Here is a 12,155-nt window from a genome sequence, read left to right as displayed (position 1 = left end):
ATCATATTACTTTGCTACTAAACACTTTGCTGCAGATATTAAGTTTCCAGGTGTGGTTGAATTGATAACTCAACTGCTAATACTTGAGAATATTCTTTGGCTCCCCTTGTGTCGAATCAACAAATTTGGGTTGAATACTCTACCCTCGAAAACTGTTGCGATCCCCTATACTTGTGGGTTATCAGTCGATGAGGATCAATGTTGCTATTTTGCCCTTTCTTTTTCATTTTCATTCGTCGACATAGCGTTGGTCTTCTAAGACTTTGCTATGTGTCGGCGTGATCGTGTGTGTGTGCTGGTATTGGCTGGTGCATCTTAGATATGTAGATGTTCGGTGTATACTTATTGTGTTTTGTATCTCCTTGATTTTCATCATGAGTTCATAAAATCACCTTGGGGGGGGGGCTCTAAATTATGACATGGTAACTCTAATTTTCTAACTGTAACGATGCAAACAAATTCAATTTAGACATCACATGAGACTCTAAATTATGGCATCGTTCAGGGTTAGTATGTTTTCAGACTATATATTGGCTTATTGCCTATCCACTGCGACGGGTCGTACATATAATTTTTTTTAGAGGGAGCATAGATATTCAAATAGGTATGATTGCTACCAGAAAAAATAGACTTTTGTTTCCGACTGGGTCAACACTTATTGCCTTAGGAAAGAGACTATAATTATATTTGGTAAGCCAATAAGACATGGGTGAGGTTGAGATAATTTAAAAACCCGGTGGGGGAATCAAAATGGGGAGGGGTTAACATACCAAAGCTCGGACGGATAAATGAGTGACACATGAACATTATTCTTTTATTTTAAATATAAGTAGGAGAGTTTGGGTTAGGATAGAGAGGGGATTCATGGTCCTATGAAAAATTCTTCACCAAACTTTAAGGGGTTGTCATGTTTTAGAAAAACTACATCCACTTAATCCTTAGAACTAAACAAGCAAGTTAGAACAGTATGGCAGCGGAATAAAGTAAATTGCAAAAAAGTAAAAAAAAAGTTGAGTTAATGAAATGTGAATAAGGGCCTCGATGATGTTTTTCAAGTGATTTGGATAATTGTTGATATCCTACTCCACGTAGATGGAGGCTTTGAACCAAATGGTTCTAGGATCACAAGGATCTCAATCGTGTCACTCACGACTCACCAAGCGGCCCACCAAGCGCAACTGTAGGGTTAGAATATTAACTAGAGGGGATTCCCAAAAAAATAGAGCGGGTGCATGAGTGATTTTAACACAAAAAATTGTTTTGAAAAAGCAAGTTCATCAAAGAAAAATAGACTAGCCAGAAACAACACAATGTAGTCTAAAGAAATACTAAGCAAATACCGTACTAATTTAAGTAAACATGCAACTAGTACATCTAAATCAGAGGAAAGAAGTACCCTAGATAGCATGATAATGCGATAGTAGTACAAGTAAATTAGCCTTACGAACAAGCAAACACACTTCAGAATGCAAAGGCTGAATACACAACAAAACGTGATGACATGCAGCAGAAACATATATTCGGCAAAGTCTTCAAAGAAGGGAGGAACCAATTTCTTGAGAGACGCAAAGTACACAATGTAAAGGGAGGGTGAACAAATTGGAACCGGTTTACTCGATGAAGACACGTGGTTTGTTTACCCTAGTTCAAGTTGTTGGCATAACTCTACGTCTCGGTTGGAGTGGCTGAGTTGCAGCTCAGAAGACACAAAAGTCTTCACCTTATTCTTTTTTAGCTAAGTTCAACAGAACCCGCCCAAAAACTTGTGGTAGATCTTGAGGTGATCTCCGGACCTTCACAAAATTGTTCTACAACAAGTCCACAAATTAGATGTTCTGAACGATGCCTAACCGTCTGGAAGATGCATAGTCTTCGAGAGTAATAGGATTCTATTTAGCTTCGACACATTAGTATCTTAACCATTTTTTTCATTAATCATTGAAAACCCACAAGAGGACACCAGATGCACTTACAATCTCCCCCTTTTTTATTGATGACAAAACTAGTTAAAGCTTAAACATGAATAAACAAAACTTGAGCATTTTGATTCAACGATATAGATACTAAGGCTTCCCTAAGACTTGCGGTATTTGAACAACTTACGTTTTAATGCAAATGCACATGGTAGGGAATGAGTGAGGAACTTCCCCTATATCCTAGAATCAGTGGTTGTGCATTGCGTGTAGATTTATCGTGAATATATGTTTGCATATTTTAAAAATTGTTTTATATAATTTTTAAAATGTTTCAAACTGTATTTGAATCTTTTTAACACGTATTCAAAATGATAATCCAAAACATGTACTTAAAAATGCTAACCATGTATTTAAAAAATGTTATACATACATAAAAATGTTTTAGATGTATACCGAAAATATACAATTGGTATGAAAAAATAGACATCAAAACACATAGTAGAAACAATGTTAATCATTGTATAATATTAAAGGTGTATAAAAATGTTGCTGATATATATGGAAAATTTACAACGAGTATTGAAATGTAGACATGTGTTGGCGTCTTCCCGCATCCGTGTCCGCACACTGATCCCCTATCCATGGATGGATGCGGGAGTAAATCTGCGGGTTGCCGTTAGAGATGTCCTAAGGCTTCCCCTAAGAATTGTGGTATTTGAAAAACGTACGTTTTAATGCAAATGAACGTGGTAGGAAATGAGTGAGGAACTTCCCCTATATCCTAGAATCAGTGGTTGTGCATTGTGTATAGATTTATCATGAATCTATGTTTGCATATTTTAAGAATTGTTTTGTTTAATTTTAAAAAATGTTTCAAAGTGTATTTGAAAAATGTTTAACACGTATTCAAAATGATAATCCAAAACATGTATTTGAAAAAAAATACTAATCATGTATATGAAAAATGTTATAGGTATATAAGAAATATTTTAGATGTGTATAAAAAGTATACAATTGGTATGAAAAACAGTAGACACCAAAACACATAGTCGAAACAATGTTAATCATTGTATAATGTTAAAGGTGCATAAAAAAATGTCGCTGATATATATGCAAAATTTATAATGTGTATTAAAATGTAGACATGTGTTGGAAAAACTGAAGAAAAAATCAAATAAAGAAATAAAGAAACCAAAAAAAGCAGAAGAAAACCGATAAATGAAACCACAAAGAAAAAAATAGAGGTCAGCACAGTAGCGTCGCACCAGAGGCGAGCCGGAGGTACGGCTCACAATAAGCGAGACATAACTCCCGCAAGAATTTCCAGTTCCCCGCTTAATATGTCGAACGGAAAACCCTATACGCCGCTCTCTACGTCGTAATGTCGACGCTTCGCACAGGAATGCGGGAGCGAACGATGCAGTGGGCCGCCCCATTTACTAGCGAAGTTTTTCTTTTCTGTACAGTATTTCTACCGGTTTTGGAGCCTTCTAGAAGATTCATTAATCGGGTTTTTTCCTGGTGGTTTCTTCTTCTAGTTTTCTTGGTTTTTCTTTTTCTTTCCTTTTTATTTTTTCTGTTTCTTTTTCTTTTTTTAAACTTCAAAATTTTCAAAAAAAACAGACTATCAAAACTCTTAACTTTTTTCAAAACATATTTTGTATTCAAATTTTGTTCATGTGTTTTCAAAATTTTCAGAGTTTCAATTTTTTTCCATATTTTTAAAATTTTGTTCACGTTTCCAAATATTGTTCAAAATTTGAAATGTGTTCGTGTTTTCAATAATTGTTCATATTTTCTTTTAAAAATTTGGACTTCCAATATTATTTCATGTTTTAAAAAAATCACTTATTTCAGAAAATTTCGGAATTTGATTTTTTTTCATTTTTTGCAATTTAAGTATTTTATTCATGTTTCTCAAAAAAAATTAGTCATTCAGAATTTTTTTTATTCGTTCACGTGTTCAAAAATTGTTCACATTTTCTATAAAATTCGGACTCTTTTTTCTTGCCTTTAAAAAATTACTTACATTTAGAAAAACCAGATTTTATAGAAAATGTTCAGAATTTAAATATTTTTTTATTGTTTTCAAAATGTTCAATTTATCAAAAATTGTTCAGAATAACGAATTTTTTCAGATTCAAAATTTGATCACGGTTTTCAGGATATGTTTGGAAATTCAGAAACTTAATGGAATTTTAGAAAGAAAAAAATCAATTGTTGTTCACATTTTTCAGAAATTGTTTGCGTTTGCCTAAAAATTGTCTGAATTTAAATAAATTGTTCGATAATTTTTGGAAAATGTTTGTATTGCCGATTTTAGTTCATTAAATGTCGCGGTGCTTAGTAGTCACTGATGAGCACACCCAATATGTCAATGGTCGCGGGATTGAATCCCGGGTATTACGCTCATTTTCGGTGAATTTTCAATATGCACACTGACTATCGTACTAGCGAGCAAGTGGGCCGGCTCATTTTGGTGTAGGCAACGTTTCGGTTTTGGGAACCATCTAGAAGGTTCCAAGCTAGTTTTTACCAGTACGGGGAACCTTCTAGAAGGGCATAAACTGTTTCTCTTCTTTACTTGTTTTCAGGTTTCATTTCTCTTATTCAATTTTTCTGTTTCTTTTTTCCTTTTCTTATTCTATTAAAAAATATGTTCAAAAAATGCCCACTGTTTAAAATTTGTGTGGAAAATTTAAAAATATCATATTCTAAAAAATTGAAATTTGAACAAAAAAAATTGAAATTTGAACAAAAAACCTGAAATTGGAGGAATGGCTCGCGTTTTTGGGAAATGTTCGTAAACTTTGAAACTATTCATGTTTCCAGAAAATCTTCAAATTTTTGGAAAATGTTCGTGTTTATAAAAATGTTCAAATTTTGAAAAGTGTTTCCAAATGGAAAAAAGGTTCATGGTTTCAAAAAATGTTCAAAATTTTGAATAGAATTTACATTTTCAAGAAAAATCAGAAGTTTCGAAAAAAGTGAAAGCTGGAAAAAATATCACATATTAAAAAAATCGTTCACCACATTGGCCGGTTTGCTACAATGTCGGATTGCTCTAGAGCAAGGCCATCTACACTGATCGATTCCTGATTCGCTACAGTCATCGAGCACGCCTATGGCGCTTATACCGAGGCGTAGCTTGCGCTTGCGTTAGGCACCTCCCGAAATGGGTCGGCCAAGTGCGTGATAGGCCACATGTTACTGACTCATATTATTCTTTCCTTTTTAGTATTTTGGTTTTTCTTTCTCTTTTAATTTTTACTTTTGGGTGTTACCCAACCACTCTTACGAGAGAACAAGCGACCACCAACTCATGAACCCTGGTTTACATGTATATCGTGATTTCATTGGGGATGTCAACTTGAGCAACAAAGCAATGTAGAGCGACGATAAGTGGGATGAGCACACAACAACATTCAACCGTAGAACAAGAAGCAACAACATATGTGACACTTACTACCTTGTTGCAGTGCAAAATATCATTCAGGTTTTTGTGAGAAGACAATAAACACTAAGCACAACATCCAAGGGGGCGAGGGCTTGAGCTCCTGCATGGCAACCGTAACATTCTGTAACTATTCGACTGGCCTACTTAGATATTTTCCGGTTTTGGGCACATTTTTTAAATCTGTTTTTCCTTTCGGTTATTTTTCTACTCTTTCATTTTTCGTTCTTTCCTTTCTAATTTTCCTTTTTAGTTTTTATTTCCTTTTTTATTTTGGTCCTTTTGTCATTTCTTATGTTATGCTTTTTTCATATTTTTCCCTTTTATTTTAATTATGCGAACATATTTCAAGATTTTGAATACTTTTTTAGAAATCAAGAACATTTTTAAAAATTCGTGAGATCATTTCTTAAATCATCCATTATTTTTATTGTGAACATTTTTCAAATTCGCGTACTTTTGCAAAAATCGTAAGCTTTCTTGAATTGGTGAACATATTTTTGGAACTCATAAACATTTTTTGGATCGATGAACATTTCTTCAAATACATGAATTTATTTTGCTTTGATAAACAATTTTTTAAATGCATGAACATTTGAACCAATTAGCAGTTTTTGAATTGATGATTTTTTTTAATAGGAACTTTTATGAAATTTGCGTAATTTTTTTCTGTGAAGATGTTTTAGAAATTTATGAACTTTTTTGAGTTGGCAGACATTTTCTGAAATTCGTGACCATTTTTTAATATGCGAACAGTTTTTTAAAAATCATGAACATTTTTTATTCCCCGAATATTTTCAAAATCCTACGCATTTATTGAATTCGCGGACAAAAGGAGAAAAACCGAAATGAAAAACAGGGTGCTTCCCGTCCCATAGATGGGCCAGCCCAAAGGATGCGCGGGGGGGTAGCGGTGGGTGCGCGTTGGCTGGTTTCCAACATGCATTGCGCCAAATAGGAGCACCCCCTTCAGGCCCCTCGCTCTCTGGCTGGCATCTAAGCGCTGAGAGGTGGGGGGCCTTGGATCTTCAAGAGATTTGTGTTTTTGTTAGTGTCTAGAGAGAATCTTGGTATTTTTCAAATAAAGTTATTCTTCTTCTTTTTTTGACGCTGCGATGGAGATAGAGGTTTGTGTCATCACGGATCTAATTATTCGGATATGACGAATTTATGATATTGCAGCATGTTGTTTTTGTTTGTTTGATTCTTTGTGGTGTTGGAATCTTTTCTCGACACCGTGGTGAAATTCTTGTGATTCAACAACCAACATTTCTAAGGGTTCATCCCCGGTCCAAGTACGTTTATCGCTCAAGACTTTTCATTTTTTGGATGATCGACTGAAAGGGACTTTTGAAACTTTTATTGGTAATCAAGTCTGTGCGGGTGAAAGAGTGACAGTATCGCCACTTCAGTCTAACTGCAGCATCTTTACTGAACATTTGGGACTATTTCGTCTTGTAAAGATTAATACCACGAAGAAGATTGACCACCGGTAATAAGTACAACTGCACAAGGAAGCTGAAAGCATTCAGGTGTATAAATGATATATAAAAAGGCAATCTTTCCCACTTTTGTTTCGCCTGTGCTGTTTGTGATCGGATGTCCGTCCAGATCACAGCCAGGGTGTGTTGTAGAGCGGAGTGACCACAGTCTTGGTGTGCAGGTACTTTTCGAGGGCATCCGTGCCCATGTCCTTGCCGAAGCCGCTCATCTTGCAGCCGCCGAACGGGGCGTCGGGGTCGAAGGCGAAGTAGCAGTTAACCCAGACGACCCCGGACCTGACGGACCGCGACACGGTGTTCATGGTGTCGATGTTCTTGGTCACCACGCCGGCGGCCAGGCCATACCGGGTGCTGTTGGCCTTCTGAATCACCTCGTCCACCGTCCTGAAGTAAAAAAAAAAAACAGTGCACACCCAGTAGTTTCAGGCCGTCAGATCAGTTCCACCCGTGTGTCGACTCAACTGTCAGGTTGAAAATGTTCAGGCAGAGGAAATGTAAACGCCTACTTGAATTTCATGAGAGCCATGACTGGGCCGAAGATTTCCTCTTGCGCAATCGACATGTCATCGGTGACGTCGGTGAAGATGGTGGGCTCGATGTAGTAACCCTTGTCGCTGCAGGGCTTCCCTCCGGTGAGGAGGGTGGCGCCTTCGCTCTTACCGACGTCGATGTACTTGAGCACCTTCTCGTATTGATCCTTGTCAACCTTTATAAGTGTTTGTTAGAGTTTTCTTCTCTGGAAAGCATATATATACAGATGCCGGCAGGTCGATGGATTAGTACCTGAGGGCCTTGATGTACGTTTGGGTTGAAAGGATCTCCGACCACCGATTTCTTGGCAAGCTCGACCGATTTCTTCACAAAGGCGTCGTAGATCCCTTCCTGCACGTATATGCGTGTGCCGGCGACGCAGATCTCGCCCTGTGATGTGACAGTAGCAGCAGAAACCGTGATTGCATGAGAGTTTGATCGAGCCTGTTGCTTGAGCCAGATGACACGGTGAGCACCAGGAGTACCTTGTTCATGTAGGTGGCCATGTTAACGAGGTTGACGGCCATGTCAACGTCGGCGTCGTCAAACACGATGACGGGGGACTTGCCCCCCAGCTCCAGTGAGACGGGCTTGAGGTTGCTCGTGGCCGCAGCCTGCATGACCAGCCGCCCGACCTCCGTGGATCCCGTGAAGCTGATCTTGTCGACGTCCATGTGAGAGGCGATGGCGGCACCGGCCGTGGGTCCAAATCCGGGCACGACGTTGAGAACGCCGTCGGGGATGCCGGCCTCCTTGGCGAGGTGGGCGTAGAAGAGCGCGGAGAGGGGCGTCTGCTCGGCGGGCTTGACGACCATGGTGCAGCCGGCGGCGAGCGCGGGGCTGACCTTGAAGAAGAACATGGTGGTGGGGTAGTTCCAGGGCACGATGTGGCCCACGACGCCGACGGGCTCCTTGAGCGTGTAGCCGTGGAGCGGGCGCGTCATCTTGAGCGTCTCGCCGTGGATCTTGTCGGCGGCGCCGGCGTAGTACCGGAGCAAGTTGGCGCCTCCGGGGATGTCCATCATCTTACCCATCATGAAGAGCTTGCCGGCGTCCACCGTGTCCAGCGCCGCCAGCTCCTCGACGTGCTGGTCGACCAGGTCCGCGAACTTGTGCATGATCCGGGCCCTTGCCTGCGCACGCGCCAAACAAAGAGACGTTGTTAGATAGGCCCAAAATATCTGTCGATGGGCCGAATCATATTGAGTTTACGGAGGCCTTTGTACGTACACAGCCGGGCATTCTGGGCCATGGGCCGTTGTCGAAGGCCTCGCGGGCGGCCTTCACGGCGAGGTCGATGTCGGCCTTGTCTCCCTCGGCGATCCTGGCGATCACCTCGCCGGTGCGTGGGTCCCGCGTCTCGAACGTCTTGCCTGTACATGCATATAAACGTACGTGTTCAATTAATGAAATGAAAGAGTCAAGAAAAGCAAGGAAATGAAATCGCTAATGATTGGTCAGCTGGATGAATCACTGAACTGCATTCTACAGACTGAATTAAAGGCGGGCCTATTTTTCTCGAACAAATATTAAAAACAAGCAGATTCTTTGGGGCCGCATGTACTATGTGATCCTAATGCAGAGCTTCCATGTACTCTATAAGTCTTTATAGAGATTTCACTATGAAGCACATACGGATGTATATAGATGCAATTTAGAGTGTGAATTCACTCATTTTGCTCCGTATGTAGTCCATAATCGAATCTCTACAAAGACTTATATTTAGGAACGGAGGGAGTACTAGGCTAAGAAAGTACTAATAGTCAGTACATACTACTACCGTTGAACTGCAGAAACCATGCAAAAAAAAAATACTGCAGAGATGTCATATATTATGTTACAGAGGGAGTATGTTATTGCTAAAGGTGTGAATTATTTATCTTCATCGTATAGTTAATTGCAAGAAGGAAAGTTTGTAGTTTGACATTTATGTATGTGTAATAGTGCTACTGTTTAATATGACCATTGAGTGTCTGGTAGTTTACACGGTGAAACTGTAGAAGCTTCGACCAAATTTGAAGGAGAATGCCGGTACTGACAGGACATGGAGTTTTTGAACCCGAACTCACAGTAAAATCCTAAAAAATAGCAGAAGAAAAATTGATTTTTTTGTGACAAACATTGATGCTCCGAAATAGACTATTGTTGGAAGCATTTTGGAGCATCGGTTTTGTATTTTTTGTCCGGACCTCCACAAATGTCTTTCAAAAAACAAATTTGCACGCAGTTAAAACATTCATCAATGTTTGTCACAAAAAAAATTCAGAATTGTTTTAATTTGTTTACTATTTTTTGGATTTTACTGATCATTCGAGAGCATGTGAGCTCGGGATCAAGAGAGCACTTCCGGGTACCGTAATTGTTGGAAATGTTTCTAATGTAAGGTATTTGCTTGTCTCTCCCATACGTTTTACACCACTGCATTCATTAAGATGTGTTCTTCCCTCTTTCTGTTTGAAATTTGAAAAATTGTTTTGCACTATGAAATATTTCATCTTATTTGTGTTCTTGTTCTCTTCCGTAATGCCATATTCGACTGATTTAAGATAGGAAGATATGTGTGTTGCACTTGCTCATAAATTGGTTAAAGTAATGGAATAGAAATGGCACAACTTCAGAGCTGGCTGGGAGTCTACATACATGAAAAAAAAAGACGTTCCGATGCTACATGATCTAAACATTTAATGAAACGTTCTGTTTGTGCTGTTCTGGTTATCTACATGATTTATCTATTCCATTATGCAACTGCAACATGCGGAGCCTGAAATAACAGAAAAGGGGGGCCGAGCGCCATTGAAGCAGACCGGGGAGGGCCAAAGCATAGAAAAATAGTTTTTTAGCACAAATTTTTTACTGATTATGCACGTCGTTATCAGTCGGGTGAAAGCACCGGTAATTTGTATTTGTGGTCTTATACCACGATAATGATGGCGAAGTTAGTCCTATCCCACCATAAAAAAGATGCGGTGACATGGCTCGAGTCACGCCCGTAGGTGTAACCATCAAATAATTCCGTCGGAGCAACAACATGGTTACAAAAAGCAAGCGATCGACTCGAGGGCGGGACAGCGCAAGCAACAAAGATGAGGACGGGCGCAGAGGAGAAATGGGGCCGGCATCGATGGGGGGCCGGCATGCACACGCATGACGAAAGTTACTCGTCGGATCGGACACGCTCGACGATACCCTGAATTGATCGGGCGTCCATCTGTCGTAATCTCGTTGATCATGCATACACTAGTCCCTGGCCGCTGTACGCGTGTGCCTACCTCACCACGGTCACGGTGCTTCTCCGCCGAGCGTCCTCTGCGCCGTCTTGGCGCCGCTGCATTCTCGTCGGCCGGGGGCGCACGTCTTTTACCTCCCTATCCATCCAAGAAGATCTACGCTGCGAGCTCGGCCACACGCTGCTCATCCTCCCCGCTTGCCGCCCGCTCGCCCGCCCTGCTCCACGCCTACCGTCGCGCCGTCGTCCTCGCCATGTGCCGCTGCCGCCTCTCTTTCATATCTCGAGCTTTCTCTCAGTATCTCGCGCAGAGACAGAGAGCAAGCCCAGCACGCAGTGCCTCGCGCCTCCCGCGAGCGGCGGGGCGCCTCCTCTCCGACGCGCTCGCACTCCCTACCGCCGGCCGGCCGCCCTCCAGGGTGCAGGCGCGCACGCGCTCGTCTACGCGGGTGGCCTCCTCTGCCTCGGGCGCCCAGCTCTGCCTCCCCTGCTCCGGAGCTGCCGCGTCGGGACCATCTAGCGCCGGTGCGAGCGTCCCGGATGGGGCGGCGACCAGGGAGGTCACCGATTCCCCGATATTACAGGGGTGTTCGGGCTCCAGATCGGAGAGGCCGGTAAAACGGCGAGGAAATCGGAGCGCTGCTAACAGAATTCTTTCACCTTTCTCCCCTAAGATAACGACCGGCGGAGGGAGTCGGGGTGCTGCTGCTGGACTCGCCCTCGCCCTCGCCCTCACCTACGCGACCGCCGCGGGAAAAGAAAGGGAGGCTGTGCGTACCGGAAGCCGCGTCGACGAACTGGCCATTGATGAAGAGCTTGGTGAACTTGATGTCCAGCTCCGGCACCTCGAACCCCTTGCCGCCGTTCGCTGCCGCCATCGCCGTCGCCCCGTTCCGTTCGGTTCGTCCCTTCCCTTGGCCTCGGTGGAGAGAATGAGCGAGTGAGGGCTCTTGTGTTTGTGTGCGCTACGGTGGAACGGGGTTTGGCCGTTTTAAAGCAGAAAAGGGGGGAGGGGAGGGGAGGGAAACGAAGTCGCAAAGAGCCAGATATGGCAGACTTGTTGACCGTGGACTCTGTGTGTGTGTGTGTGTGTGTGTGTTTAGGTTGACTCTGGGTGTGTGTGTGTACGAGCCACGGGTGTATATGTTTCCTCTTCTCCTCGAATTATCCTCTTCTCTTCATTACACGATTATAATGGTTGATCGCAGGAGATTCTTGCAGGCTCTCACCAAAAAGATTTTTGCCTCTCTTCTATATCTATATCTATCTCTATCTCTATTTCTATCTCTATATCTATCTATCTATATCAATTCATATCTATACCAACTAGTAAAGGGAGGTGGAATTATTGCTCCTTCTGGTTAATTCCAACCTCACTGTAGTACTCCCTCCGGTCCTTTTTAGTTCGCATATAAGATTTGATTGAAGTCAAGCCTCGTAAAGTTTGACTAACTTTATAGAAAAAAGTACCAACATTCATAATCTAAAATCAGTATCAATAGATGTGTCATGACTTAAAGTTTCAT

General features: G+C 41.7%; 1 protein-coding gene across 1 annotated transcript; it reads right to left on the bottom strand.

Annotated features, from left to right (window-relative positions):
• Positions 1-6,884: 6,884 nt before the first annotated feature.
• Positions 6,885-11,628, bottom strand: LOC125545678 (aldehyde dehydrogenase family 2 member C4-like). The gene is made up of 6 exons (XM_048709701.1): positions 11,408-11,628; positions 8,634-8,776; positions 7,889-8,536; positions 7,656-7,793; positions 7,379-7,578; positions 6,885-7,256 (listed from the first exon to the last, which is right to left on the bottom strand). The coding sequence occupies exons 1-6, from the start codon at positions 11,505-11,507 to the stop codon at positions 6,983-6,985; spliced, it is 1,503 nt and encodes a 500-aa protein (XP_048565658.1). The 5' UTR covers positions 11,508-11,628; the 3' UTR covers positions 6,885-6,982.
• Between the last annotated feature and the right edge of the window lie 527 nt (positions 11,629-12,155).

The sequence above is a fragment of the Triticum urartu genome, chromosome 3 (genome assembly GCF_003073215.2).
Source record: "Triticum urartu cultivar G1812 chromosome 3, Tu2.1, whole genome shotgun sequence".
NCBI lineage: Eukaryota > Viridiplantae > Streptophyta > Magnoliopsida > Poales > Poaceae > Triticum > Triticum urartu.
This window is presented reverse-complemented; position numbering and strand designations above follow the sequence as displayed.